Here is a 27,751-nt window from a genome sequence, read left to right as displayed (position 1 = left end):
TCCCCACCATTAGGAGCTCTGGAGAAAATTGTCTGCTATTTACACTCCGTTCCTCCGCACGTCACCTGATCACATGAGAGCCTCATATAGAGGGCCCCTAAAATCTCCTCATCCAAATGTCCCTCCATCCAGAGTCTATATGTCCTATGACATCACACTGACCTCACAGCTCCTCCTCCCAATGTCCCTCCATCTGGCTTTTTCTTCTCCTCTCTTAGGATGTGGGCGGATCCTTGGCATCCTCATTAGTAAAGTGGGTCTGTTGGTCCTGCGTTGTATGTAATGATGTCAGAATGCGTGCAACAAGCTTTTACCCTGCGTAGTGTGGGGGTCCTGTGTGGGTAAATTATACCTCAGTCTGAGGTGGGGCTTTAATCAAATGGGAACCTGAATGGAGAAGTGAGGAGGATTCTGGGAATTTCATTTGATTTTACTATTTGTGTTCAGATCTAGAGTTTTCCTCCTGTGAAGTCTGGAGATCATATGACCATCACATTGCCTCCACCTCCCTCCCTGATAGAATAGAGAAATACAAAGAAGATTCTAGAAGTCACCAGAGAGATCATCGAGGAGAGGTGAGCGGTGCTGGGAATTCTGGGACATTATCCAGTAACAGACAAGGGATGTGTCTGGATGGTGACTGTATCATTGTGTGTGTCAGGTTCCTATAAGGTGTCAGGATGTCACTGTCTATTTCTCCATGGAGGAGTGGGAGTATTTAGAAGGACACAAGGATCTCTACAAGGACGTCATGATGGAGAATCAGCCGCCCCTCACATCACCGGGTAAGAGGAGACTTTATTGTAAAGGAGAGAGCAGTACGGAGGATCCACCTAGATCCCCCATCATCTGATAAACACATAGAAACAATGTATTCAGTCAGTGTGTGTGTTTCCTACAGATGGATCCAGTAATGGGAACCCACCAGAGAGATGTCCCCGTCCTCTGTATTCCTGGGATTCCACACAGGAAGGTCACACCATCCCTCACCATCATCAGGTAGATGAGGAACAATCACTGATCGTATCATTAGGATCTGTACATTATCTGCATTGTTACCATTGATGTCATTTTTATTATATATTCAGAGTGGAAACCTGAGAGATTCTAAAGTTGGGGTTAAAGAAGAGATAAAAGAGGAGGATGATGAGGATGGGGTGATGGAGGAGTCAGAGTTTCTAAAAGAACACAAAGATCTGTACCAGGACACCATGGTGGAGTCATCCAGCTACAGAAACCCACCAGAGAGATGTCCCCGTCCTCTGTATTCCCGGGATTCCACACAGGAAGGTCACACCATCCCTCACCATCATCAGGTAGATGATTGTCAATTATTGGTAGTTCTGATTTATACACAGCATGTTTTTTACAATGAATGTTTTATTATATATTCAGAGTGGAAACCTCGGGGATGATAATATTGATGTTAAAGAAGAGTATAAAGAGGAGGATGAGGAGTATGGAGTGATGGAGAAGTTTTCAGAAGGACACAAGGATAGGATGGAGCCACCTAATACCAGGAACTCACCAGAGAGATGTCCCCGTCCTCTGTATTCCCGGGATTCCACACAGGAAGGTCACACCATCCCTCACCATCATCAGGTAGATGAGTGACAATTATTGGTAGTTCTGATTTATATACTGTATGTTTGTTACAATGAATGTTTTATTATATATTCAGAGTGGAATCCTCGGGGATGATAATATTGATGTTAAAGAAGAGTATAAAGAGGAGGATGAGGAGTATGGAGTGATGGAGGAGTTTTCAGAAGGACACAAGGATATGATGGAGCCACCTAATACCAGGAACCCACCAGAGAGATGTCCCCGTCCTCTGTATTCCCGGGATTCCACACAGGAAGGTCACACCATCCCTCAATGTTACAAGGTTGGTGAGACAGAGATTATAAAACACAGACTCATGGAGACAATGTGTGGATTTTTATGTGATGTCACAATAATAAATCTTACATTTCACAGATGATATTCTCTTTCATTTTCTTGGTTTAGAGTGGAGATCCAATCGATATAGAATTTGAGGTTAAAGCAGAAGAAGAAGAGAGGTATGTGAGGGATGATCAGCAGTCTATGGAGGAGGATGGAATAACGGGGACATTTATAGAGGAGGACACTCCTACAGAGATCAGCACAGGTGGGTCATTAACACTAAATACAATCCTCCACCCATACTACTCACTGATTGGTCCAGAGTAGGGCGGGGACTGGGTGATATCAGTCTGTAATCCCCTGGTCACTTTCCTGAGCTGTGTTCCCCGTCCTGTATTCCTGTATTTCTCTCGGATAATCTTCCTTCTCTGTGCTGCAGACACAATTTATGTCTCTAGACTGGATTTATGGAGATTCTGGGGTTCAGCTGGCTGTAAAATGTTCATTTTGACCATAGGCATTACTAGACCTAGGCACCTGGGGTATGTTTTTTGGGTCTTCTGCCCCATGCCGGGGTCTAGCAAAATATGACAGAACAATTCTCCCAGGGTTACGTGCTCTGTTGTTTGCTGGCTGTGTCGGGTGGAGGGATATGTCTGTATAGTCTCACACCCAAGTCACTGAGTGCAGTCTCAGGAGATGGGAGGCAGCGGTGTGGGATCTCTGCAGCTTGTCTCATGTGCACATTTTGAGTGGGTGTAAACCCTCCATATACCCAATGAAGTGACTGTCCTCAGGGGATACATAGAAATGAAACAAATCCTCCTACATAAGTTGTACCCCTTTATCTGCTTTCCTCTCTTTACATCTGTCCATAGTCCAGAATTTAGACAGTTTGTCTGAGCAGTCAGAAAAAGTGGAGATGAGGATCTGAAGTTACAGCTTGTCTTAAATAGAGACTGCTATGTTATGTTAGTGTTTGGCTGGGCTGTACTTAGCTCAGACTGATTGTTCAGATTTTCGCCTGGTTTTTCCCTAAGCTTAAGCTGAGTTGTGATTTTTCACTGTGGCCAGTAGATGTCACCGCTATCACTGGACATAGTATGACATTTCACCAACCAAACTAAAATTATAATAAACCCAAAACCAAAAATGTCATACATTGCAGCTTACCGATCATTAGATGTGGTGGCTGCATTACTTTTCTTTTTAGGTGCTTTTTCCCCTCTGTTTTCACCTGGTCACACCTTCTGTATTAGAGCGCCCCCACTCTGGAGACAGCAGCATTATCAGTCTGGGGGGAGGGGAGTGTTAGATGTATTATCAGATTTAACAACAGTAACAAATTGAAGCCAAACTCCATCTCACACTTTATAATCAGTTACAGCAAACTGTTTTTTTCCTTTGGGATAAAGGTTTTACAAGAATAAATAAAAGCTGATCATTGTTAGCACCCATGTCAGTGGTAAATGGTCTGTCCCATCCCAGTAACTGATACATTCTGCTTTAGAGTTGGAGCTTTTATAGAACAGATTTACTGGCCAGATCACCAGATGAACATATAAGAAATCCTAAAAAGGAAAACTAACATCAAATCTAAGAATCGATAATCTCCAATATAATAAATATTTTCTTTGGGTTTAATGTCTTACATTAAGAATATTTAAATTTATGTCCGCCAATCCAGTAGGAGGTTTGTCACTGGTGCATGCTGGTGGAGGAAATAAATATTTGGGACAGGCCATGTGCTCGCTCTCTTCCCCTGGGATGAGGTGTAGGGAGGGGCTGCTGGATGGAGCTCTGCTGTTTGGTCCATTAGCCTGTTTTGGGGCCTAACATGTGCTGAAGTGGTTGTGAAGCTGTCCTGCCTGGTCTGGAGGAAGCTGTGCCAAGGAGGAGACCCAGGGGAGGCCCCATGCTGGAGAGAGTCATGAAGAATGCCGGTCTCTAAGGAGGGCCTGGTGACTCACTTGGAGGACGCACTGAAATTTGGGAATGTGCTTACAGTGTTACTCAGTCGGCTTATAGGTTCTGACACTGTGAGAGTAGACATTGATCTGCAGAGTCTGTAAGTGATCTGCCATGGTACCTGAGACCCCAATTCCCCCAACCCTCACCTCCAACCCCTCACCTCCCGAACCATTCTGCAATAACACTTTAAAAAGACAAAAGTGACTGGTGCCCAATAACCTTTCTTGGTCCCTGTATTTATGCCATAGAATAGATTAAGCCCTGGGGTGAAATGCTGGCCCGTCCCTTGGCCTCTAGGGGAGTTATCCTGCCTTTTGGATGTCAGAGGGATTCTACATTCATATTACATACTCCTGACCCATGCACTATATACTCTGTTGTACATTACATACTCCTGACCCTTGCACTATATACTCTATGTTGTACATTACATACTCCTGACCCCTGCACTATATACTCTATGTTGTACATTATGTACTCTTGACCCCTACACTGTATAATTTATATTGTACATTACATGCTCCTGATCCCTGCACTATAAACTCTGTTGTACATTACATACTCCTGACCCCTGCACTATATACTCTATGTGGTACATTACATACTCCTTACCCCTGCACTATATACTCTATGTTGTACATTACATACTCCTGACCCCTGCACTATATACTCTATGTTGTACATTACATACTCCTGACCCCTGCACTATATACTCTATGTGGTACATTACATGCTCCTGATCCCTGCACTATACACTCTATGTTGTACATTACATACTCCTGACCCCTGCACTATATACTCTATGTTGTACATTACATACTCCTTACTTCTGCTCTCTCCCCTCCACCCACTGCTATATATATATACACATGTAGCACCCTACAGGTAGGTGCTAGGTAAATGCATAGTAGGTCTTGTCTGAGTAACAACAGGGCCATGATTTCTTTTGGTCAGAGTGTCATGGCTTCCAGGTGCATCTGCTGAGAGGGAAGTCTCCCCACTGGCTCTGTGAGAGGCTTCTCATAGGGCAGTGGAGGAAACCCAATCAGGGACTCATTCAGACTTGTATCTACCCCAGAAGGCAGATTCTGCCGCAGAGGATTCTGGGAATGGGTATAAGTTTGAGTCCCAGGAGGGAGAGATCGGCTGTCTCTCCTCCTGTCTGAGGAAGTGGATGTCTCGGGTGCTGCCTGAGAATCCAGAGTGCTGAGTTGAGCTGAAGAGGATCCGGTGTGCCGAGAACCAGCGGAGAGAGAGAGAGAGAGAGAGAGGGGTCCAGTCCCAGGAAAGCCTACAAAGTTTGTGAGTGCTGTGGATTGCCCCTGGGGGTCTACTTAGTGTCAGAGGGGACCACTCCGGAGAAGTTTCTGGGATCTGAGAGTCAGCTAGCTGGAAAGGGGGTGCCTGGTCGGAGGACCCTGAAGTGTTAGAGGGGGTACCTAGGTTGAGGACCCTGAAGTGTTAAAGGGGTCGCCTGCAGTTTTGGCCCTGAAGAGTCAGTGTACAGTGTGGAGTGTACAGGTTGAGAGTTGCAGCAGCACAGGAATTTACAAAGAGCTACCTCAAGCTAGCGTAAGGTTGGAGGGAGCTGTTCAGTGACTTTTGAGCAAAGCAGTGTCAGGAGTCAAGTATTCTACAGTCCTGGATCTTCTGAATTAATGTTGAGGTTCCAGCACAGTTCTCAGTGTTACAGTGTCAGGAAGCGTTGGCTGGCAATCAGCTGGTGCCAAGACAGCGCTAACAGGCATTTTTCTACAAAGTCCCAAAATTGTACCTAGTTAAGCCAGAGGAGTATCCCACTCATTCCCTTCTCCCATCCCCTAATCTCAATAAAACAAAACAAACCAAGATGCCGGAATGGTAATTGTCTCAGTTCTCACACCTGGGGTTACAGCTCAAATGTGCTGGGAGTGTTACCGGTAACAATTGCAGGCCCAATGCCTGGAAAACCTACTACATTTGGGGGCTCATCCGGGATTTTGCCATTAGTTACTGGGCCAGTTGCCCCTGGCAATGGCAAAATGAAAAGTCAAAAAAATCCTTTTCTGTGCCCGGAACTGTTGTTCAAGCGCCAGGCCAGGTGTGAGACTGCAACTGCGGGAGCCATGGGGAGTGGGCTGAAGCTAGAAGCCCATATGGAAGGTTGCTTGTGGCAATGCAAATGTTCTGAGAAAACCTGTAATTTGATGAGGACTTTTCATAAGGACTATGAGATGTACTCTGCTGTCAGAAGATGGAGAGCAGTGCTGCAACTGCTTAACAGAAAGAGTGGACAGTGAAGGTGGCATCAGGGGTCCCAGGTAGGATAGAGAAGAGGACGCCGAAGGTCCTAGTGTGGAGGGAGAAGATGGAGGCCGGGGGTACGGGAAGAGAGGTGCCAGGGGCCTGGTGTATGTGCATGCTATATGGATGGATGTTGACCCTGCATTTGACAGTGCGACATTTATTCTCTATAGTTAAAAAAATGGGGGGGGGGGGGTGATTGGGACTTTAAATGGGGAGATAACAGGGTAAGGTCATATTCCTCCATCCCTACTGAATAACTAAAAACAAGGGGAAATTGGGACTTTATATGAAACACATGGCTGCAATCAAAGAGACCATATCAATAAATGATCTGATAACATATATGTACATAAAATTCATAGTCCAGTATAGACATATAATATCACTTTTAATTCATAAATTTACATGTTACATCACAACATAATGACATTGGTATATCGTTACTAGTGAATGCATAACATCGGTAAATATAATGAATACAATAATATTTGGTGAATACATATGGGTCAGGCCATTGCATCATAACATAATACGATTGCACATAATGATGTCAATGATGTCCTAATAGACTCTCAGATCTAGCAACATAAACGATATATAATAAGTTTGGGGTTAAAATCGATTAACAGTACATAAGAAAATAACAGACACATAATGGTTGGAGCGTTGCATCCAAAACAGCTCTACGCGTTTCATGGTTGTGACCAATCATCAGGAGCAGATGCGGAATGAGTAAATATATACGTGTCTACAATTAGGTACATGATAGTTAGTGTAATATAACAAAGGACCATAAAAAGGAAAGAAGGGAAGAAAAAAAAGAGAAAAGGAAAGGAGGAGGTAGGGAAATGGGAGAGTGGAAAGAATAATAAAAAAGGAAAAGGGGGGGGAGGGAAAAGGAGGGGGGGGAAGGAAATGTACCTGTTGCCACTTGCAGAGTATCTAAGGTTACAAAAATTGCATAAAGTAAATTGATGCACCTTCAAAATGGGTACATAAAAGAAAGGAAAGGAGGCACAAACACCTAGTGCATTACCCAAGGTACTGTATAACATTTCTAATAAAAAATGTCAAATGCATACTCACAAACATGAAGAAATAAAATCGTGTTACAAATTCCCGTCACACGTGTGCTGGAACATGTCCTCTAAGATTCGACCACTAACGCATTTTGGGAGTCGAGCCCCCTTCATTAGAGCTGGTCATGACCATAGCAGATACAAGTATATATAGAGAGTAGCTTCATGTTCCTTCACCTTCTCCCCCCCCTCCCCTTCCCTCCCCCCAGAGAGAGGGGGCGGGACCATCCAGTGTCAACAAACACTCCTACTATGCCTATGTGCCTTAACCCTCATAACTTTAGTGGCCACTGGTAGTATGTCCCATGGGACAGTTCAAATGGAAACTGCCCTCAGAACTTGCATCAACAACCAGAAAAGGGGTCCACAGAGTAGGGAATGTACGCCAGGAACGGCACTCAGTGTATGTGCAGAAAAAAAGAAGATCTCATAAAATCCTATGTACATTCTGGGCATGCTTTCCCTGATTCTTCTAATTTACAGGTGGAGCCATGACTGTTGTAGGTGACTTACCCCTCTTGGATCTCCTATATGGCAGCTCTTGTCCACTTGTACTGAACATCCCGTCCGTGCCTCAGTGACTGGCCGCCCATCCTCCCACCCACCCCCACATGCCGGAATGTGCTCCATGTAGTCTGTTCCTGCTGTACGATGTACATTCACCCCAGAGAAGACCGCGACTTCCTTTTCCTGGAACGCACGCTGTCAGCCTTGCGCTCCAGGACCTGTACAGCATCACTTCCTGTAAGATGGGGCGGAAGCTCTGTATAGAGCCCGCCTCCGTCTGTAACTATGGTGACATGTACGCAATATCCGCTGGGTCCCTAGTTAGATTTGCTGCCCCCTGGCTGTTGGAGGAAGGCACTGCACTCCCCATATAATCACAATGGGACTTATAATACAAAACGTTAAAGCGGAGTTCCACCCTGGATTTGTTTTTTGTTTTTTTAATACCCCCGGGACAGTCAGGGCTAGTGCATTCCACAATGGCTAGCCTCTGATCTGTCCCGGGTTGCACTTACCTGCAAGACGAAATACTTACCTTGCAAACGTCTTGTCCAGCGCTGCCATCTCAGATGTGGGCAGCTTGAAGCCAGCGCGTCCTCTTCGGCGTCTTCTTCCGCCTTCTGTGGTCCCACGATGCTCTGCGCCGGCCCCGACGTCACTTCCGGGTCACGCGCGTCACCCCTCCACAGCTTCTGGGCATGCCCAGAAGCTGTTTAGAAGGGGATGACGCGCGCGACCCGGAACTGACGTCGGGGCCGGTGCAGGCGCAATGATTCCTGGGAGCTATGACGTCCAGCTCCCAGGAATCATTGCAGAGCCAGGAAGTGACGACGGGCCGCAGCCGAGGAAGGAGGAAGAAGGAAGTAAGGTAAGTATATTTTCTTCGCTACGAGGAGAACCCGGACCCGGAGCGAGAAGATGGAGGTAAGTATAAAAATAGGGTGGAACTCCACTTTAATCACCATGATCTACTGCGTCCCCCAAGGCATCGCCATCCGGAATACCATAATGGCAACAGAAATTTGAAAAGAGGACCCTGTGTAGGCGAATGCCCTGGATTTCTTCTCTGTATATTATATATATATAATTCTATTTTATATATATAATTCCATATATACAATTTTACTCATTATGTGAGTGTGAAGAAGGAAAGTGGACATATGAATGTTCTCCTAGATGGATGTTGTTGCGTACTGGACAATCACACCCCGACTCCCTAGTGGACCAACTGGAGTCCTAAAACTCCAGTCTAATATAAGATGTAGGAACCTGATGCTATTCAATGCTGTAAATATCACTTAAAACATGTACAGTGATACAATCAATAATGTAAGTAAAGTGCCTATATATACAAAATATATGATAAAAAAACATCTTTTAAAAAGCATCTTTTTTTAAAAAACATAAAATATGTAAAATATGAATCTGCTATGCACTTTTTTCACTAGAACTGCTAACAATAGCGTGTTCAGCAGCTAAAATAGTGCAATGGTAAAATGGAAAAATGGTACACCATGTACACCCAATGTCCTCATAGCCTAAGCCTCATATCCAATGCCCTATCTTGTTGGGTGGATCTTCCTACCTATAGTGATGACCCCAAACCCTCACCTTATTTGTCTCTCCTACCCATCCTACACTTAGCTCCCCCCTATTATATATCTATTTAGCACATGACTCTATAAACTCCCTAACAAAGACCATGGGCCAACTACCCTGCACTCAACGTATGACAGCTGTGATGTCCAAACTCTCATTCAACCCCCTAGGAGCCAATGAGCCAAGTTGATGAATCCAATACGTTTCCCTACTGCACAATCTTTGAAATCTGAGGCCAGCGTCTGTATAACCTGTAATGGCCTCAAGTCCAAAGGCTTTCAAACCTACCGATTTTTTTTTGTCATGCACATCCCGAAAATGGCAGGAGAGAGAATGTTTATCAAAACCTTTGTGGATGTTTCTTTTATGCTCTCCAAATCGTGTTCTGAAAGTGCGTGAAGTGCAGTCTACATAAAGGAGTCCGCAGGGACAGACGAGACCATAGACCACAAACTCTGTGGAACAGTTAATAAACTGTCTGGTAGGATGTACTCGACCGTCTGTCTCCGCGACCTCCCTTTTTCTGTGCCACATGTATTGGCAAAGTCCGCAGTTGGAGACCCAACATCTAAAGGAGCCCTTTTTATTGAATACAATCTTCCACATCGGTGCCAATTCTGTCCTAGTGGGTTTGACTCAGCTCGGTGCTAAGACACTCTTTAGATCTTTCGGTCTACGATAGATGACCTTTGGTTTACTTGAAATGGTCCCTGATAGTAATGGATCTTTTTCTAGAATGCCCCAAATGTTTTTCTAGGATGTTTTTAATGGCAAACGCTTTTTGGTTGTATTTAGTGCAGAATGACACTTGATAGTCCTCCCTTCTTTTATATACCCGACTGGTTCTACAATTCTCAGACTTCCTCTCATCGGTGTATTCCTGCCTATATTTGGTGTAGGCTGTATGTATGCATTGGTTGTCCTACCCCTTTTGTTGGAATTTTTTGATCAGGATAGAGCTCTGTTCTTCAAAATCTTCGAGCTTGGTACATGTATGTCTGAGCCTGCAAAATTGACCCAAATTGGGTCAATTTTGCAGGCTCAGATGTACATGTACCAAGCTCGAAGATTTTAAAGAACAGAGCTCTATCCTGATCAAAAAATTCCAACAAAAGGGGTATGACAACCAATGCATACAGGGCCGGGACAAGGGGTAGGCAGGAGGGGAGGTTGCCCTGGGCGCAATGGTTTTTTGCAAGGATGGGGGGCACCTTGCCCCTAAACCTAAGGGAAGGGGGGGGCGCAGTTTGGCATCCTTGCCCTGGGCGCTGGATGACCTTGTCCCGGCACTGAATGCATACATACAGCCTACACCAAATATAGGCAGGAATACACCGATGAGAGGAAGTCTGAGAATTGTAGAACCAGTCGGGTATATAAAAGAAGGGAGGACTATCAAGTGTCATTCTGCACCAAATACAACCAAAAAGCGTTTGCCATTAAAAACATCCTAGAAAAACATTTGGGGCATTCTAGAAAAAGATCCATTACTATCAGGGGCCATTTCAAGTAAACCAAAGGTCATCTATCGTAGACCGAAAGATCTAAAGAGTGTCTTAGCACCGAGCCGAGTCAAACCCACTAGGACAGAACTGGCACCGATTTGGAAGACTTTATTCGATCAAAAGGGCTCCTTTAGATGTGGAGTCTCCAACTGCGGACTTTGCCAATACATGTGGCACAGAAAAAGGGAGGTCGCGCAGACAGACGGTCGAGTACATCCTACCAGACAGTTTATTAACTGTTCCACAGAGTTTGTGGTCTATGGTCTCGTCTGTCCCTGCGGACTCCTTTATGTAGACTGCACTTCACGCACTTTCAGAACACGATTTGGAGAGCATAAAAGAAACATCCACAAAGGTTTTGATAAACATTCTCTCTCCTGCCATTTTCGGGATGTGCATGACAAAAAATCGGTAGGTCTGAAAGCCTTTGGACTTGAGGCCATTACAGGTTATACAGACGCTGGCCTCAGATTTCAAAGATTGTGCAGTAGGGAAACGTATTTTTGGTCTATGGTCAACTTGGCTCATTGGCTCCTAGGGGGTTGAATGAGAGTTTGGACATCACAGCTGTCATAAGTTGAGTGCAGGGTAGTTGGCCCTATGGTCTTTGTTAGGGAGTTTATAGAGTCATGTGCTAAATAGATATATAATAGGGGGGAGCTAAGTGTAGGATGGGTAGGAGAGACAAATAGGGTGAGGGTTTGGGGTCATCACTATAGGTAGGAAGATCCACCCAACAAGATAGGGCATTGGATATGAGGCTTAGGCTATGAGGACATTGGGTGTACATGGTGTACCATTTTTCCATTTTACCATTGCACTATTTTAGCTGCTGAACACGCTATTGTAAGCAGTTCTAGTGAAAAAAGTGCATAGCAGATTCATATTTTACATATTTTATGTTTTTTAAAAAAAGATGCTTTTTAAAAGATGTTTTTTTATCATATATTTTGTATATATAGGCACTTTACTTACATTATTGATTGTATCACTGTACATGTTTTAAGTGATGTTTACAGCATTGAATAGCATCAGGTTCCTACTAGGGATGATCGAACTTTTGAAAAGTTCGGTTCGACCAGAAGACCCGAACTTCACGAAAGTTCGGCCCGGATTTCAGAACCCCATTGAAATCAATGGGACCCGAACTTCTGTAATCAAAAAACACCATTTTTAAGCCCTAAAACCCAATAAATGCCCCTAAAAAGTCCATAGGGTTCTGGGTCATGCCCCATTAACTATTAATCACACAAAAAAAAGTTCTTAAAAATTGTCATTTTTGATAAAAAAGCCAATTATTGAAAAATTAAAAAAAAAAAAAAAAGAGATTTTTTTGATTTTTACTTTGGATTTAGTATCTGGGGGGTCTAAAAGGTGTGCATGTGAAGTTTCAGCTCTGTAGCATGTCCAGAACCATGAAAAAAAAAAAAGATAATTTTTCAGTAGAACAGGGATGTGGGTCGGGACCCTCCTTTAACTTTAACACCTATATGATCTTTTTTTCTGGTTCTGGACATGCTACAGAGCTGAAACTTCACAGGTACACCTTTTAGACCCCCCAGACACAAAATCACACAAAAAAAAGTTCTTAAAAATTGTCATTTTTGATAAAAAAAGCCAATTATTGAAAAATTAAAAAAAAAAAAAAAAAAAAAGAGATTTTTTGATTTTTACTTTGGATTTAGTATCTGGGGGGTCTAAAAAGTGTACATGTGAAGTTTCAGCTCTGTAGCATGTCCAGAACCAGAAAAAAAAAGATTGTTTGTATTAGAAAACTTTAAGCACAGGAATATGGCTTCTCGGTTTTCACACCTTGCCGGTTTAATAGCAGGCATTTTTTTGGGTTCTTTGCAGTCAGGAAAAACATCTGAACTTGTGTATAGTAGTACTGTGCACAAGTTCTGATGTTTTGCCTGCCTCCAAAATTCCCCAAAAAATGCCAGCAAAAACACACCTGGGCATTTTTTTTTTTTGACGCTAGCGTTTTTTTTGGCATTTTTTGGGGTTCTTTTGAGGCAGGCAAAACATCTGAACATGTGTATAGGGGGGATATATAGACATATATGTCTGAATATATACCCCTAGACATATATAGGTGTGATAGTAGCAGAAATAAATGCTTGCGCTAATGAAATCATTTACAGTAATATATTTCTGCTACTATCACACCTATATATGTCTAGGGGTATATATTCAGACATATATGCCTATATATACCCCCTATACACATGTTCAGATGTTTTGCCTGCCTCAAAAGAACCCCAAAAAATGCCAAAAAAAACGCTAGCGTCAAAAAAAAAAATGCCCAGGTGTGTTTTTGCTGGCATTTTTTGGGGAATTTTGGAGGCAGGCAAAACATCAGAACTTGTGCACAGTACCACTATACACAAGTTCAGATGTTTTTCCTGACCGCAAAGAACCCAAAAAAATGCCTGCTATTAAACCGGCAAGGTGTTACAGCAGAGAAGCCATATTCCTGTGCTTAAAGTTTTCTAATACAAACGATCTTTTTTTTTATGGTTCTGGACATACTACAGAGCTGAAACTTCACATGTACACTTTTTAGACCCCCCAGATACTAAATCCAAAGTAAAAATCAAAAAAATCTCTCTTTTTTTTTTTTTTTAATTTTTCAATAATTGGCTTTTTTATCAAAAATGACAATTTTTAAGAACTTTTTTTGTGTGATTTTGTGTCTGGGGGGTCTAAAAGGTGTACCTGTGAAGTTTCAGCTCTGTAGCATGTCCAAAACCCCAAAAAAAGATCATATAAGTGTAAAAGAGGGGTCCCACCATCCCTGCTCTACTGAAAAATTATCTTTTTTCTGGTTCTGGACATGCTACAGAGCTGAAACTTCACAGGTACACTTTTTAGACCCCCCAGACACTAAATCCAAAAAAAGTCATGCCTGCCTCCAAAAATGCCCGATAAATGCAAGAAAAAGCGCCGTAGAGAAGCCGTATTCCTGTTCTAATAAAAATTATAAGAAAATGCTAATTTTTGGGGGGTTCTGGACATGCTACAGAGCTGAAACTTCACATGTACACTTTTTAGACCCCCCAGATACTAAATCCAAAGTAAAAATCAAAAAATCTCTTTTTTTTTTTTTTTTTTTTTAATTTTTCAATAATTGGCTTTTTTTATCAAAAATGACAATTTTTAAGAACTTTTTTTTGTGTGATTTTGTGTCTGGGGGGTCTAAAAGGTGTACATGTGAAGTTTCAGCTCTGTAGCATGTCCAGAACCATAAAAAAAAAGATTGTTTGTATTAGAAAACTTTAAGCACAGGAATATGGCTTCTCTGCTGTAACACCTTGCCGGTTTAATAGCAGGCATTTTTTTGGGTTCTTTGCAGTCAGGAAAAACATCTGAACTTGTGTATAGTGGTACTGTGCACAAGTTCTGATGTTTTGCCTGCCTCCAAAACCCCCCAAAAAATGCCAGCAAAAACACACCTGGGCATTTTTTTTTTTTTGACACTAGCGTTTTTTTGGCATTTTTTGGGGTTCTTTTGAGGCAGGCAAAACATCTGAACATGTGTATAGGGGGTATATATAGGCATATATGTCTGAATATATACCCCTAGACATATATAGGTGTGATAGTAGCAGAAATATATTACTGTAAATGATTTCATTAGCGCAAGCATATATTTCTGCTACTATCACACCTATATATGTCTAGGGGTATATATACAGACATATATGTCTATATATCCCCCCTATACACATATTCAGATGTCATGTCTGACATCAAACATGTCCTCAAAAAAGCACTGGCAGTGGCAGCCCCTGCAGCATTAAAAAATGCTTGCTGGTGAGAAGCCACATACCTTTCCCGAAGCAGAGAAATGATCATTTCTCTATAGCGGTCACCCTGCTATGGAAGGGTTTTGTCACCCTGCCATAGCAGTCACTGTCAGTTAACCCTACACTACACTACGGTCCCCTGACACTTAACACTTTCCCTACAGAAACTAAATTTTTGAAGCTAACTTAAGTGTAAAGGAGCACTCTAACTACACTAGATATCCCTTTCCTCACACTAAAAATAGCTAAATGACACTTTTAAAGTAAAATTAACAGAACTGCTTCCACTCTCTTCCATGTCCAGTATAACAATGCTGGGAATATGGCAGGGGCGATCTTATATACTGGGGGGCGTATTCACTAATGATTGGTCTAGGGACCCCCTAGTCACTCCAATCACATTCCTAGCATTCTCCTGCCCCCTCAATTGGCTTTTGCTAATGGTTCTGGTCCAATCACGGGCTTTTAAAGCCCATTTCCTGAAGCATTGCATTTTGGGCGGTTCTGGTTGCCGAATTCCGAACTTTTTGGGCAAAAAGTTCTAAATTCGGCCGAACCTCGAACACCCAATGTTCGGGCCGAACCGATGGTGGACCCGAACCGTTCGATCATCCCTAGTTCCTACATCTTATATTAGACTGGAGTTTTAGGACTCCAGTTGGTCCACTAGGGAGTCGGGGTGTGATTGTCCAGTACGCAACAACATCCATCTAGGAGAACATTCATATGTCCACTTTCCTTCTTCACACTCACATAATGAGTAAAATTGTATATATGGAATTATATATATAAAATAGAATTATATATATATAATATACAGAGAAGAAATCCAGGGCATTCGCCTACACAGGGTCCTGTTTTCAAATTTCTGTTGCCATTATGGTATTCCGGATGGCGATGCCTTGGGGGACGCAGTAGATCATGGTGATTAACGTTTTGTATTATAAGTCCCATTGTGATTATATGGGGAGTGCAGTGCCTTCCTCCAACAGCCAGGAGGCAGCAAATCTAACTAGGGACCCAGCGGATATTGCGTACATGTCCCCATAGTTACAGACGGAGGCGGGCTCTATACAGAGCTTCCGCCCCCGTCTTACAGGAAGTGATGCGGTACAGGTCCTGGAGCGCAAGGCTGACAGCGTGCGTTCCAGGAAAAGGAAGTCGCGGTCTTCTCTGGGGTGAATGTACATCGTACAGCAGGAACAGACTACATGGAGCACATTCCGGCATGTGGGGGTGGGTGGGAGGATGGGCGGCCAGTCACTGAGGCACGGACGGGATGTTCAGTACAAGTGGACAAGAGCTGCCATATAGGAGATCCAAGAGGGGTAAGTCACCTACAACAGTCATGGCTCCACCTGTAAATTAGAAGAATCAGGGAAAGCATGCCCAGAATGTACATAGGATTTTATGAGATCTTCTTTTTTTCTGCACATACACTGAGTGCCGTTCCTGGCGTACATTCCCTACTCTGTGGACCCCTTTGCTGGTTGTTGATGCAAGTTCTGAGGGCAGTTTCCATTTGAACTGTCCCATGGGACATACTACCAGTGCCACTAAAGTTATGAGGGTTAAGGCACATAGGCATAGTAGGAGTGTTTGTTGACACTGGATGGTCCCGCCCCCTCTCTCTCTGGGGGGAGGGAAGGGGAGGGGGGAGAAGGTGAAGGAACATGAAGCTACTCTCTATATATACTTGTATCTGCTATGGTCATGACCAGCTCTAATGAAGGGGGCTCGACTCCCAAAATGCGTTAGTGGTCGAATCTTATAGGACATGTTCCAGCACACGTGTGATGGGAATTTGTAACACGATTTTATTTCTTCATGTTTGTGAGTATGCATTTGACATTTTTTATTAAAAATGTTATACAGTACCTTGGGTAATGCACTAGGTGTTTGTGCCTCCTTTCCTTTCTTTTATGTACCCGTTTTGGAGTTACCTGCCTGAGGAGAGCAGCACGCCAGTCTTCCCTACCTCTTCCCTCCCTTTTTCTCTCTTTTTTTTTTTTCTTCCCTTCTTTCCTTTTTATGGTCCTTTGTTATATTACACTAACTATCATGTATCTTATTGTAGACACGTATATATATTTACTCATTCCGCATCTGCTCCTGATGATTGGTCACAACCATGAAACGCGTAGAGCTGTTTTGGATGCAACGCTCCAACCATTATGTGTCTGTTATTTTCTTATGTACTGTTAATCGATTTTAACCCCAAACTTATTATATATCGTTTATGTTGCTAGATCTGAGAGTCTATTAGGACATCATTGACATCATTATGTGCAATCGTATTATGTTATGATGCAATGGCCTGACCCATATGTATTCACCAAATATTATTGTATTCATTATATTTACCGATGTTATTGTATTCATTATATTTACCGATGTTATGCATTCACTAGTAAAGATATACCAATGTCATTATGTTGTGATTAGGGTTGAGCGGACACCTAGATGTCCGTGTTCGACGGGTTCGGCCGAACTTTAAAAAAAAGTCCGGGTCCGTGTCCCGGACTTTTACCGAACTTTTCCCGGACACCGAACCCCATTGAAGTCAATGGGGACCCGAACTTTAAGGCACTAAAATGGCTCTAAAACACCAATGGAAAGGGCTAGAGTGCTGCAAATGGCAGCAAAACGTAGTTAAGAGCATGGCAAGTGCTCTGCAAACAAATGTGGATAGGGAAATAACACCCTAATCACCTAGGGCACATAACATTATCGCTCTGTTTGCCAGTGAGGAGATGGGAAAGATCTCCCTCGCACCTGCTCTGCTCTATTTCTCTTTGCCAGCAGGGAGAGTAATGTATCGGGGCCATGTACATGTAGGCAAACACATGCATGTGTATTTCAACTTTGGGGTGCACACCCTAATGCAATAGGCTGCGCACACCTATGGGCGGTGTAGGTGGAAGCGGCGGTGGAGGAGGACCAGGGCCGGATTAAGAGCATCATGGTCTTGGTGCTGAGGATTTTGAAGGGCCTTAAGGGCCGTGCCTTGGCATGCACCCAGAGGAGGAAGGGTGCAGCCATGCATGCCTAATTCAACATGGGATGCTGTCTCTGAAGCCCATAAACACATCCATGCATCGGCAACTGTCCCTCCTTGTCCGGCCTTCGCGCTGTGTGGGGAGGTTCTGAGGGTGCTGCCTGGGGAAGCGAGCATAGAAGCCAGACTTCTGTGTTTACAAGTGACAGAAGAGCGGTCACAGTGAATATGGCCAACCCGGGGCCTATATAAAAGGTAGGGGCCTGCATGGAGCTGCAGCTCCAATAGCCCCTACGTTAATCTGGCCCTGAGGAGGAGGACGAGGTAGCCAACACTGCTTCTTTTCACAAATTTTAAATGAGGGTACACCCCAAAAGAGTGAGAAAGAGCAAAAATGGAACAATGGCTGGGTAAGGTTGGTATCCATTGCTATTCTGCACAAGGTACGGAAAAGTCCCGTGGGATCCATGCCTGGTTCATTTTAATGAACGTGAGCTTGTCCACATTGTCTCTGGACAGGCGGCTGCGCTTGTCTGTTATAACACCCCCAGCCGTGCTAAATACCCGTTCAGATAATACACTGGCTGCAGGGCACGTCAGCACCTCCAAGGCGTAAAGGGCAAGCTCAGGCCATGTGCCCAATTTGGAGACCCAGAAGTTGAAGGGGGCAGACCCCTCATTCACTACATGTAGGCGTGTGCACACATACTGCTCCACCATGTTGGTAAAATGCTGCCTCCTGCTAAGACGTTCCATCTGAGCTGCTGGTGCTGCTGTTTGTTGTGGCGTGCTGACAAAGCTTTTCCACATTTCGGCCATGCTAACCCTGCCTTCTGAGGTGCTGGTGGTGCCCTGGTTGAGTTGGCGACCTCCTCCTCCTCTGCCTTGTGCTTCCACTGTGGCCCCGCTGTCAGATGGGAATGCCAGCAGCATCGCGTCTACCAGCGTGCGCTTGTACTCGCGCATCTTGCGATCGCGCTCCAGTGAGTGAATTAAGGACGGTACGTTGTCCTTGTAACGGGGATCCAGCAGCGTGGCCACCCAGTAATCAGCACAAGTTAGAATGTGGGCAACTCGGCGGTCGTTGTGGAGACACTGCAGCATGTAATCGCTCATGTGTGCCAGGCTGCCCAGAGGCGACGAAAGGCTGTCCTCTGTGGGAGGTGTATCGTCCGTGTCCTCTGTATCCCCCCAGCCACGCACCAGTGATGGCCATGAGCTGGCCTGGGTGCCACCCTGCTGTGAACATGGTTCCATCTCCTCCTCCAGCTCCTCCTCCTCCTCATCCTCCAGAACTGTGCCCCTGCTGGACAATTGTGTCCCTGGCGTTTGTGTGTGCAGGAACCCACCCTCGGAGCCCCTTGCGAATGACTGCCCTGAAAGCCTTTGAAATGTTACCTCTTCATCCTCCTCCTCCTCCTCCTCATCCTGTGCCACATCCTCTTCCATCATCGCCCGAATTGTTTTTTCAAGGAGGCATAGAAGTGGGATAGTTAAGCTGAGAACGGCGTCATTGCCACTGGCCATGTTGGTGGAGTACTCAAAACAGCGCAACAAGGCACACAGGTCTCGCATGGAGGCCCAGTTATTGGTGGTGAAGTGGTGCTGTTCCGCAGAGCGACTCACGCGTGCGTGCTGCAGCTGAAACTCCACTATGGCCTGCTGCTGCTCGCACAGTCTTTCCAGCATGTGCAAGGTGGAGTTCCACCTTGTGGGCACGTCACATATGAGGCGGTGAGCGGGAAGGCCGAAGTTACGCTGCAGCGCTGCCAGGCGAGCAGCAGCAGGGTGAGAACGCCGAAAGTGCGCACAAACGGCCCGCACTTTCTGCAGCAGCTCTGACATATCGGGGTAGTTTTTAAGGAACCTCTGCACCACCAAATTCAGCACATGCGCCAGGCAAGGGATGTGCGTCAAACCGGCTAGGCCCAGAGCTGCTATGAGATTTCTCCCGTTATCGCACACCACCAGGCCGGGCTTGAGGCTCGCTGGCAGCAACCACTCATTTGTTTGCTGTTCCATGCTCCTCCACAACTCCTGCGCGGTGTGTGGTTTGTCCCCCAAACAGGCAAGTTGTAAAACTGCCTGCTGTCGTTTACCCCTGGCCGTGCTGAAGTTGGTGGTGAAGGTGTTACGCTGTCCGGATGAGGAGGCGGTAGAGGATGAGGAAGCGGAGTAGGAGGAGTTAGGAACAGGAGACAAACTGAAGCGCCCTGCAATCCTCGGTGGTGGAAGGACATGCGCCAAATTGCTATCCGCCTCAGGCCCATCCGCCACTGCATTTACCCAGTGTGCCGTTAGGGAGATATAACGCCCCTGACCGTGCTTACTGGTCCACGTATCGGTAGTTAGGTGGACCTTGGCACAGATGGCGTTGTGCAGTGCACACCTGATTTTTTACCCCACTTGGTTGTGTAGGGAAGGGATGGCTTGCCTGGAAAAGTAGTGGCGGCTGGGCACGACGTACTGTGGGACAGCCACCGACATAAGGTTTTTAAAACTGTGCGTCTCCACCAGACGGAATGACAGCATTTCAAAGGCCAATAATTTTGAAATGCTGGCATTCAGGGCCAGGGATCGCGGGTGGGTAGGGGGGTACTTCCTCTTCCTCTCAAGTGTTTGGGAGATGGAAATCTGAACGCTTCCACGGGACATTGTGGAGATGGTTGTTGGTGACCCAGGTGGTGGTGTTGCTGACAGATCGTCTGTTTGCGGGGTGGCAGGTGCCGGTATCACTACAGATGTGGCTGGAGCGGCCGAGACTGCAGCAGAAGAGGAAGCAGGATGAGCCAGAGACGTTTCTTGGTTTTGAAGGTGTGTACTCCACTGCAGCTCGTGCTTTGCACTTAGATGCCTGATCATGCAGGTTGTGCTCAGGTTGAGAAGGTTTATGCCTCGCTTCAAGCTCTGATTGCACAGGGTGCAAACCACTCGTGTCCTGTCATCAGCACATTTTCTAAAGAACTTCCACGCTAGAGAACTCCTTTGAGCTGACTTTGGTGCGCTCGTTCCCTTGCTGCGTTGGGCAGTAGCGGGCGTAGTGTCTAGGGCACGGCCGCTCCGCTTCTGCACCCTGCTCCCTCTTCTGCTGTGCTGGTGGCTCTGTGCGACCACCGCCTCTTCCTCCAAACTACTCAGGTCACCTGCATGACGTTCATTCCATGTGGGGTCGAGGACCTCATCGTCCTCCACATCATCTTCCACCCAGTCTTCACCCCTGCCCTCCTTGTCGGTCTCCACAATGCTGAACGCCGCAGCAGTTGGCACCTGCGTTTCGTCATAATCGGAGACGTGCTGCGATGATCCTTGCATGTACTCATCTTGAGAAATAAGTGGTTGGGCATCGCTGCACTCAATCTCTTCCACTTCTGGGGCAGGGCTAGGTGGATGGCCCTGGGAAACCCTGCTGACAGAGTCATCAAAAAGAAGAAGAGACTGCTGTATGGCTTGGGGCTCAGACTGCTTGCCTGATTTGCAAGGGGGTGAGGTGAAAGACGGTTGGACATCGGCTGCAGGTGCCAACTGTGACCTTTCTGCAGTAGACTGGGTGGGAGACAATGTGAAGGAACTGGAGGCACTGTCAGCAGCAAACCAATCTACTATCGCCTCCACTTGTTCTGGCCTCATCACTTCTAGGGGCGTATGATGCCCTACCAAATACTGATGCAGGTTCTGTCGCCTACTCACACTTGAGGAAGGTGTTTCACTTGTGCGTGTAGCTGGCACAGATCGACCACGTCCTCTCCTTGCAACAGGAGCTCTAGCAGCAGCACCACCACGACCCAGGCCACGGCCCCTATTTAACGCTCTCCTCATATTTCTGAAATTTAAGATCTTGCCCTAGAAAGGTCTTTATTGAATAGCGGAACAAAAGAACAACCGTATCGCACGGGTGTATCTCACAGTCAAATATGCAAACTATGCCGCAATTTAATGTTTTTTACACCAAAAGGGTGTGTATTGAATAGCGGAATAGGATAAAAAACTGTGTATCTCACACGTACAAACACAGACTAGGCCCGATTAAATTTTTTCCTACCCTAAAGGGAGGATGAGGAAGAGGAGTATGGAACAGGCAGCACCCTCAAATCTTCAGAAGTATGAGATGAACCCCAAAAACTTGGAAAGGTGGATCTCACACGTACCGACACAGACTATTCCGCAATTTAATTGAGCCCCAAAGGTTTTTATTGAATAGCGGAATAGGAAATATGATCAAAAAAAAGTGTATGTTTTTCACACGTACAGAAGCACACTAGGCCCCAATTACTATTGTTTGTACACCTAAAAGGATGGATGAGGAGGAGGAGGAGGAGGAGTATAGAACAGGCAGCACCCTCAAAGCTTCAGAAGTATGAGATGAACCCCAAAAACTTGGAAAGGTGGATCTCACACGTACCGACACAGACTATTCCGCAATTTAATTGAGCCCCAAAGGTTTTTATTGAATAGCGGAATAGGAAATATGATCAAAAAAAAGTGTATGTTTTTCACACGTACAGAAGCACACTAGGCCCCAATTACTATTGTTTGTACACCTAAAAGGATGGATGAGGAGGAGGAGGAGTATAGAACAGGCAGCACCCTCAAAGCTTCAGAAGTATGAGATTGTGTTCACTGTACCCCACAAAGATTGTGTTCACTGTACCCCACAAAGGTTTTGTTCACTGCACCCCACAAAGATTGTGTTCACTGCACTCCAAAAGGATTGTCTTCACTGCACCCCACAAAGATTGTGTTCACTGTACCCCACAAAGGTTTTGTTCACTGCACCCCACAAAGATTGTGTTCACTGTACCCCACAAAGGTTTTGTTCACTGCACCCCACAAAGATTGTGTTCACTGCACCCCACAAAGATTGTGTTCACTGTACCCCACAAAGGTTTTGTTCACTGCACCCCACAAAGATTGTGTTCACTGTACCCCACAAAGATTGTGTTCACTGTACCCCACAAAGGTTTTGTTCACAGCACCCCACAAAGATTGTGTTCACTGTACCCCACAAAGGTTTTGTTCACTGCACCCCACAAAGGTTTTGTTCACTGCACCCCACAAAGATTGTGTTCACTGCACCCCACAAAGATTGTGTTCACTGTACCCCACAAAGGTTTTGTTCACTGCACCCCACAAAGATTGTGTTCACTGTACCCCACAAAGATTGTGTTCACTGCACTCCAAAATGATTGTCTTCACTGCACCCCACAAAGATTGTGTTCACTGTACCCCACAAAGGTTTTGTTCACTGCACCCCACAAAGATTGTGTTCACTGTACCCCACAAAGGTTTTGTTCACTGCACCCCACAAAGATTGTGTTCACTGTACCCCCCAAAGATTTTGTTCACTGCACCCCACAAGGATTGTCTTCACTGCACCCCACAAGGATTGTCTTCACTGCACCCCACAAAGATTGTGTTCACTGCACCCCACAAAGGTTTTGTTCACTGCACCCCACAAAGATTGTGTTCACTGTACCCCCCCAAAGATTTTGTTCACTGCACCCCACAAGGATTGTCTTCTCTGCACCCCACAAAGATTGTGTTCACTGTACCCCCCAAAGATTTTGTTCACTGCACCCCACAAGGATTGTCTTCACTGCACCCCACAAGGATTGTCTTCACTGCACCCCACAAAGATTGTGTTCACTGTACCCCCACAAAGGTTTTGTTCACTGCACCCCACAAAGATTTTGTTCACTGCACTCCAAAAGGATTGTGTTCACTGCACCCCAAAAAGATTGTGTTCACTGCAGCCCACACACAGAAAAATGGATGTGGATCACTGACACCTGCCTATCTCCTATCCCACACCACACAGCAATATCGATTGTAGTTTGTAGAACACAGTTTCCCTAAAATTCAGCAGACTCTGTCCCTAACAGGATTGAGAAGAGATCGTAGATCAGGAGAACTAAGTGCAGACCCCACCCCACACAGCAATATCGATTGTAGTTTGTAGAACACTCTGACCCTAAAATTCAGCAGCAGCCTCTCCCTAACAGGATTGAGAAGAGATCGTAGATCAGGATTGAGTGCAGACCCCACCCCCCACACAGCAATATCGATTGTAGTTTGCAGAAGACACTGACCCTATAATTCAGCAGACTCTATCCCTAAAATGCCTACAACTCGCCCTGCCTAAACACTCCGACCTGTCCCTCAATTCTATCCGGACACAAATGGTTTTTTCCTGCCTATCTTTCCCTAATCAGCAGCCAGCACGTTGATGTGTGCTCTGTCCCTGATCTAAGCAGCATAATGACGCCGCTGCGGCTGCCTTGAACTTATAAAGACTTGGTCACATGCTTCAGACGGCCAATCACAGCTACTGAGACATTTGCAGGCATGGCTGGGATGGCTTAAGGCACACCAGTTAAACGATTGTTGATTGGCTGTTGAAAGCCCGCCATGAAAAGAGCGCCAAAGCATGCAAAACCCGGAAATAAAACGACCGAACACGGATTTTTACCCGAATATACAGTAAAGTGTCCGTGTTCGTGTTCGGGTAACAAAAATCCAATTATTCGGTACGAACACGAATAATACAGTCCGTGTTCGCTCAACACTAGTTGTGATGTAACATGTATATTTATGAATTAAAAGTGATATTGTATGTCTATACTGGATTATGAATTTTATGTACATATGTTATCAGCTCATTGATTTATTGATTTATTTATTGATATGGTCTCCTTGATTGCAGCCATGTGTTTCATATAAAGTCCCGATTTCCCCTTGTTTTTAGTTATTTTCTATAGTTGTTGCACCGATACTGTGAGGATCGTAGTCGGCCATGCCGAGAAGGGCAATGGGGCTAGCCTTGGAGACAGTATGGAAGATGTGAATTGCACGTGTATGGCGAGCAAGAGAAGTATCGACCTTGCGACCGACAGCAGGATATTGCTCTTGCCAAGCAAGGAGGGACAGCTGGCTTCAGTGAAGGAAGGCGCAGTTGTGGCCCTAGTGCAATTGAGAAGAGTGGATGCATGTCTAGCAAGTGACATGATCCGCTTAGCAGCTATTTCCCAGAGGCTTGCAGTGAAGAAGCAATGCAGGGAAAGAGTTACAGTTCCGCGCGGGAAAACGCGCCACATGCAGATCTGCCATGTAGGAGGAGTCATGGCTCAATATGGCAAAAGGGTGGAGACAGCAGGAACATCTGGCCAATCAGGAGTGACCCAGGGGACCCTATTAATACCCCCTCCTTCGGGTGCGGGAGACACGTGTAGGAGATAGGAGAGAGAAGCATGTTGTTTGTGAGAGGAGCGAAGAGTGTTCCCGATATCACTGCCACCATGGGGGAAGATCCTGCCAAGCAGAGCCGGGAGCAGATCGACCAGCCCAATCCCCCCTAGTCTGGGATACTGGTATCTGGATAGTGCCGGACGGCGGACTCACGCTGTGCACAGGAGGCGGCCGGGAGTTCCTAGGAGTGGTATGTCCTCAGTGTGCCACTGTTACTTTGAGGGTGCAAGCGTGGGTTCAATGTGGCCAATGTGGGGATCTGCTGCTCTGGGCAGAAAAGAGTGAGGGCCGTCTCAAGAAGCTCACCGTTATGTGGGAGACAGGCCTTACTCAGGAGGTGCCCGGGAATGAGTCAAAGTTCCTCCGTGGAGCCAGGAGGGGCAGGTTCAGATTAATGATGCAGCTGGAGGCCCTGCCAGCAGTCGGCGTGCCTATAATTTGCAGGAAGGGGGCTCAGTCGCAGAGCTCCGTGGGGAGGGGATCTGTGTCCACACAAACCATGGGAGAATGGCCTGGGGATGCAACTACCTCGGTGGCCATAACTGGATCCGGCCCCATCAGCATCCAAAAGCCTGATAAACCTGCATCAATTCAAGTGTCGCCCTCTAACACAAGTAGTGAGGGAGAAAGGTGTCCTGTGCGAGTTGATTCCCCATCTTTCTACATGAGATATGGGTAAATTAAAGAAGGAATGCATAAGTGGGGATTTTTTGATGAGACTGAATCGGAATGGGGGGCAGAAGCTGGGAGCAGCTCCCCAGGTCCTGAAGTGACTGTGCCACTTGATCAGGAAGCTAAGGAGGCTATAGAGAGAAGGGAACTGGCTCAGAAATTGGGGTTCTGCGAGGCCTATGTTGAAAGGGTCCCAGACCTCACCCCTCCAGGAAACATTGCTAGGGCCAGAGACCAAAATACAGCCTATATAAAACAGATGATCCAAAGGGTATGTACCCCATTTTCTCCACCAGGGAGAGGCAACTGGAGGACTGTCCCCCGTTTGTCCAGGATGCAACGGTGGATGCAAAAGAAAGTTGCGCTTGAGTATGGATATGACTACCCCTACGCACCAAGGGAAGTGATGATAATGGTGGAAAAGTTTAGGGACTTCTGGTGTGATGAGCTAATCTGGGACTTCCTGTTTGTCCCAAAACCCTACAGGGAATCTCCAGAGGAAGGGCTTAAGGAGAAATTTCATAAGGTAAAGGTTCAATGGAACTATGGGCGCTCCATTGATATAGATTGGGTAGAGGTCCACCGCCCGATGGATCAAGGCATGCTTGGTCCATCAGAGTCAAGAATGAGCAAGGAGAGTATGTTCAGGTCCCTCACCCTGACTATTTGAGGGCTGCAAATATTCTGCAAAAAAAAAAAGAGGGAACTGTCAAAGGAAAAAAAACTGCTGGCCGGCTGGCTACCAAAACTGACCAAGGAAACTTCAAAAGTAATGCTGAGTTGCAAGGTGCAAGTGTTTAAATTGATGCAGACCCCTTGGGCCATCGGGCCAGGGTCTTTTGGGAAATTGTTTTCTGTGCTAGATCTCTTGAGCCACCGGGCCAGGATCTTGTGGATCACAAATAGCTGTGTGGGACGTCATCCACAGCTCTGACAGATGAAGATGTTGTTGCTACAAAGTTCAAGTGTGTCCAGGAACTTTGGTGGGGGGTGCCTTACAGGACCCCTGTGTTACTTCCCTGACTCAGCAGGACTGCAGGTCATGAAAGACTGTGACTTGCCCTGTTCCTTTAAGAAGTGCTTGGAAAACTCAGCTAGAGGGCGCTGTGTTTCATTTCAACATAAGGATTCTGCATGGACAGCTAGTGTTAGGGGACAGCCTCTACAGTCAAAGAGAGGACCCCGGCGAGTCAAGACACTGGTTAGCAGAGGTAGTCAGGGAGGGAGTGGAAAGGTCGCCCTTGCAGTCGAAAGGAGGGTTTTTCCACTCAACTGTTAAGATAGTTAGGCTTGCATTTTCCTATGTGTATGCAGTTGACTAACTTTTGCTTCCTTTTTCTCTCTATAGGTGGGACAATCTTAGAGATAGTCAGTCAGGAAATTTGCATTGTATTTTTCTTCATTGTTCTCTACTAAACAAGTTTGTTTGGTGGGGGTGCATCAGTTTTCATGCACCCTAAGCTGTTTGTAAAATTTATACAGCAGACTGTAAAGATCTATTTTTTCACCATAATTTATTTGTAAATGTGTTTTTTACTTTTCCCCCTTTCCAGGTTTGTGGGATACTCCTGATTTTTGGCAGAGTTTTTGACAGGAGGCTGTGGGGTGGATGTAGCACCCTACAGGCTGGTGCTAGGTAAATCCATGGTAGGTCTTGTCTGCCTAACAGCAGGGCCATGATTTATTTTTGGATAGGATGTCATGGCTTCCAGGTGCGTCTGCTGAGAGGGGAGTCTCCCCACTGGCTCTGTAAGAGGCTTCTCATAGGGCAGTGGAGGAAACCCAATCAGGGACTCATTCAGACTTGTATCTACCTCAGAAGGCAGATTCTGCTGTAGAGGATTCTGGGAGTGGGTGTAAGTTTGAGGGGAGTGCATGACTCAGTGTCTTTGATGGGAAGTAGAGTCCCAGGAGGAAGGGTACGGCTGTCTCTCCTCCTGTCTGAGGAAGTGGATGTCTTGGGGTGCTGCCTGAGAATCCAGAGAGTGCTGAGTTGAGCTAAAGGAGGGATCCAGTGTGCCGAGAATCAGCGGAGAGAGAGAGGGGTCCAGTCCCAGGAAAGCCTACAAAGGTCGTGAGTACTGTGGATTGCCCCTGGGGGTCTGCCTACTGTCAGAGGGGACCACTCCGGAGAAGTTTCTGGGATCCGAGAGTCAGCTAGCTGGAAAGGGGGTGCCTGGTCAGAGAACCCTGAAG

General features: G+C 45.8%; 4 protein-coding genes across 4 annotated transcripts in view; 3 read left to right on the top strand and 1 right to left on the bottom strand.

Moving 5' to 3' along the window:
• Nucleotides 1–27,751, top strand: part of LOC309550274 (uncharacterized protein) — a gene marked incomplete at both ends in the record, with an annotated part of 1,476,097 nt that overhangs the window by 66,635 nt on the left and 1,381,711 nt on the right.
• The window catches only part of LOC309550783 (uncharacterized protein), a 492,521-nt gene that overhangs the window by 448,264 nt on the left and 16,506 nt on the right, over nt 1–27,751 (bottom strand). The gene's annotated exons all lie outside the window — the stretch shown is intronic.
• On the top strand, nt 579–7,804 carry LOC309549939 (uncharacterized protein; the record flags this gene model as incomplete). Its single annotated transcript, XM_082250421.1, has 6 exons — nt 579–785; nt 902–999; nt 1,089–1,316; nt 1,396–1,602; nt 2,011–2,152; nt 7,707–7,804. The coding sequence occupies exons 1-6, from the start codon at nt 701–703 to the stop codon at nt 7,802–7,804; spliced, it is 858 nt and encodes a 285-aa protein (XP_082106547.1). The 5' UTR covers nt 579–700.
• Nucleotides 25,890–27,751, top strand: part of LOC309549938 (uncharacterized protein) — a gene marked incomplete at both ends in the record, with an annotated part of 46,559 nt that continues 44,697 nt past the window's right edge. Inside the window, one exon of the mRNA XM_082250420.1 lies at nt 25,890–26,193. Within this exon, the coding sequence (XP_082106546.1) occupies nt 25,890–26,193 (304 nt within the window). The remainder of the gene's footprint in view (nt 26,194–27,751) is intronic.

This window comes from Pelophylax lessonae, assembly GCF_965119305.1.
Source record: "Pelophylax lessonae genome assembly, chromosome: 3".
Classification (NCBI taxonomy): Eukaryota; Metazoa; Chordata; class Amphibia; order Anura; family Ranidae; genus Pelophylax; species Pelophylax lessonae.
The sequence above is the reverse complement of the archived record's forward strand: the minus strand, read 5'-3'. Positions and strand labels throughout refer to the sequence as shown.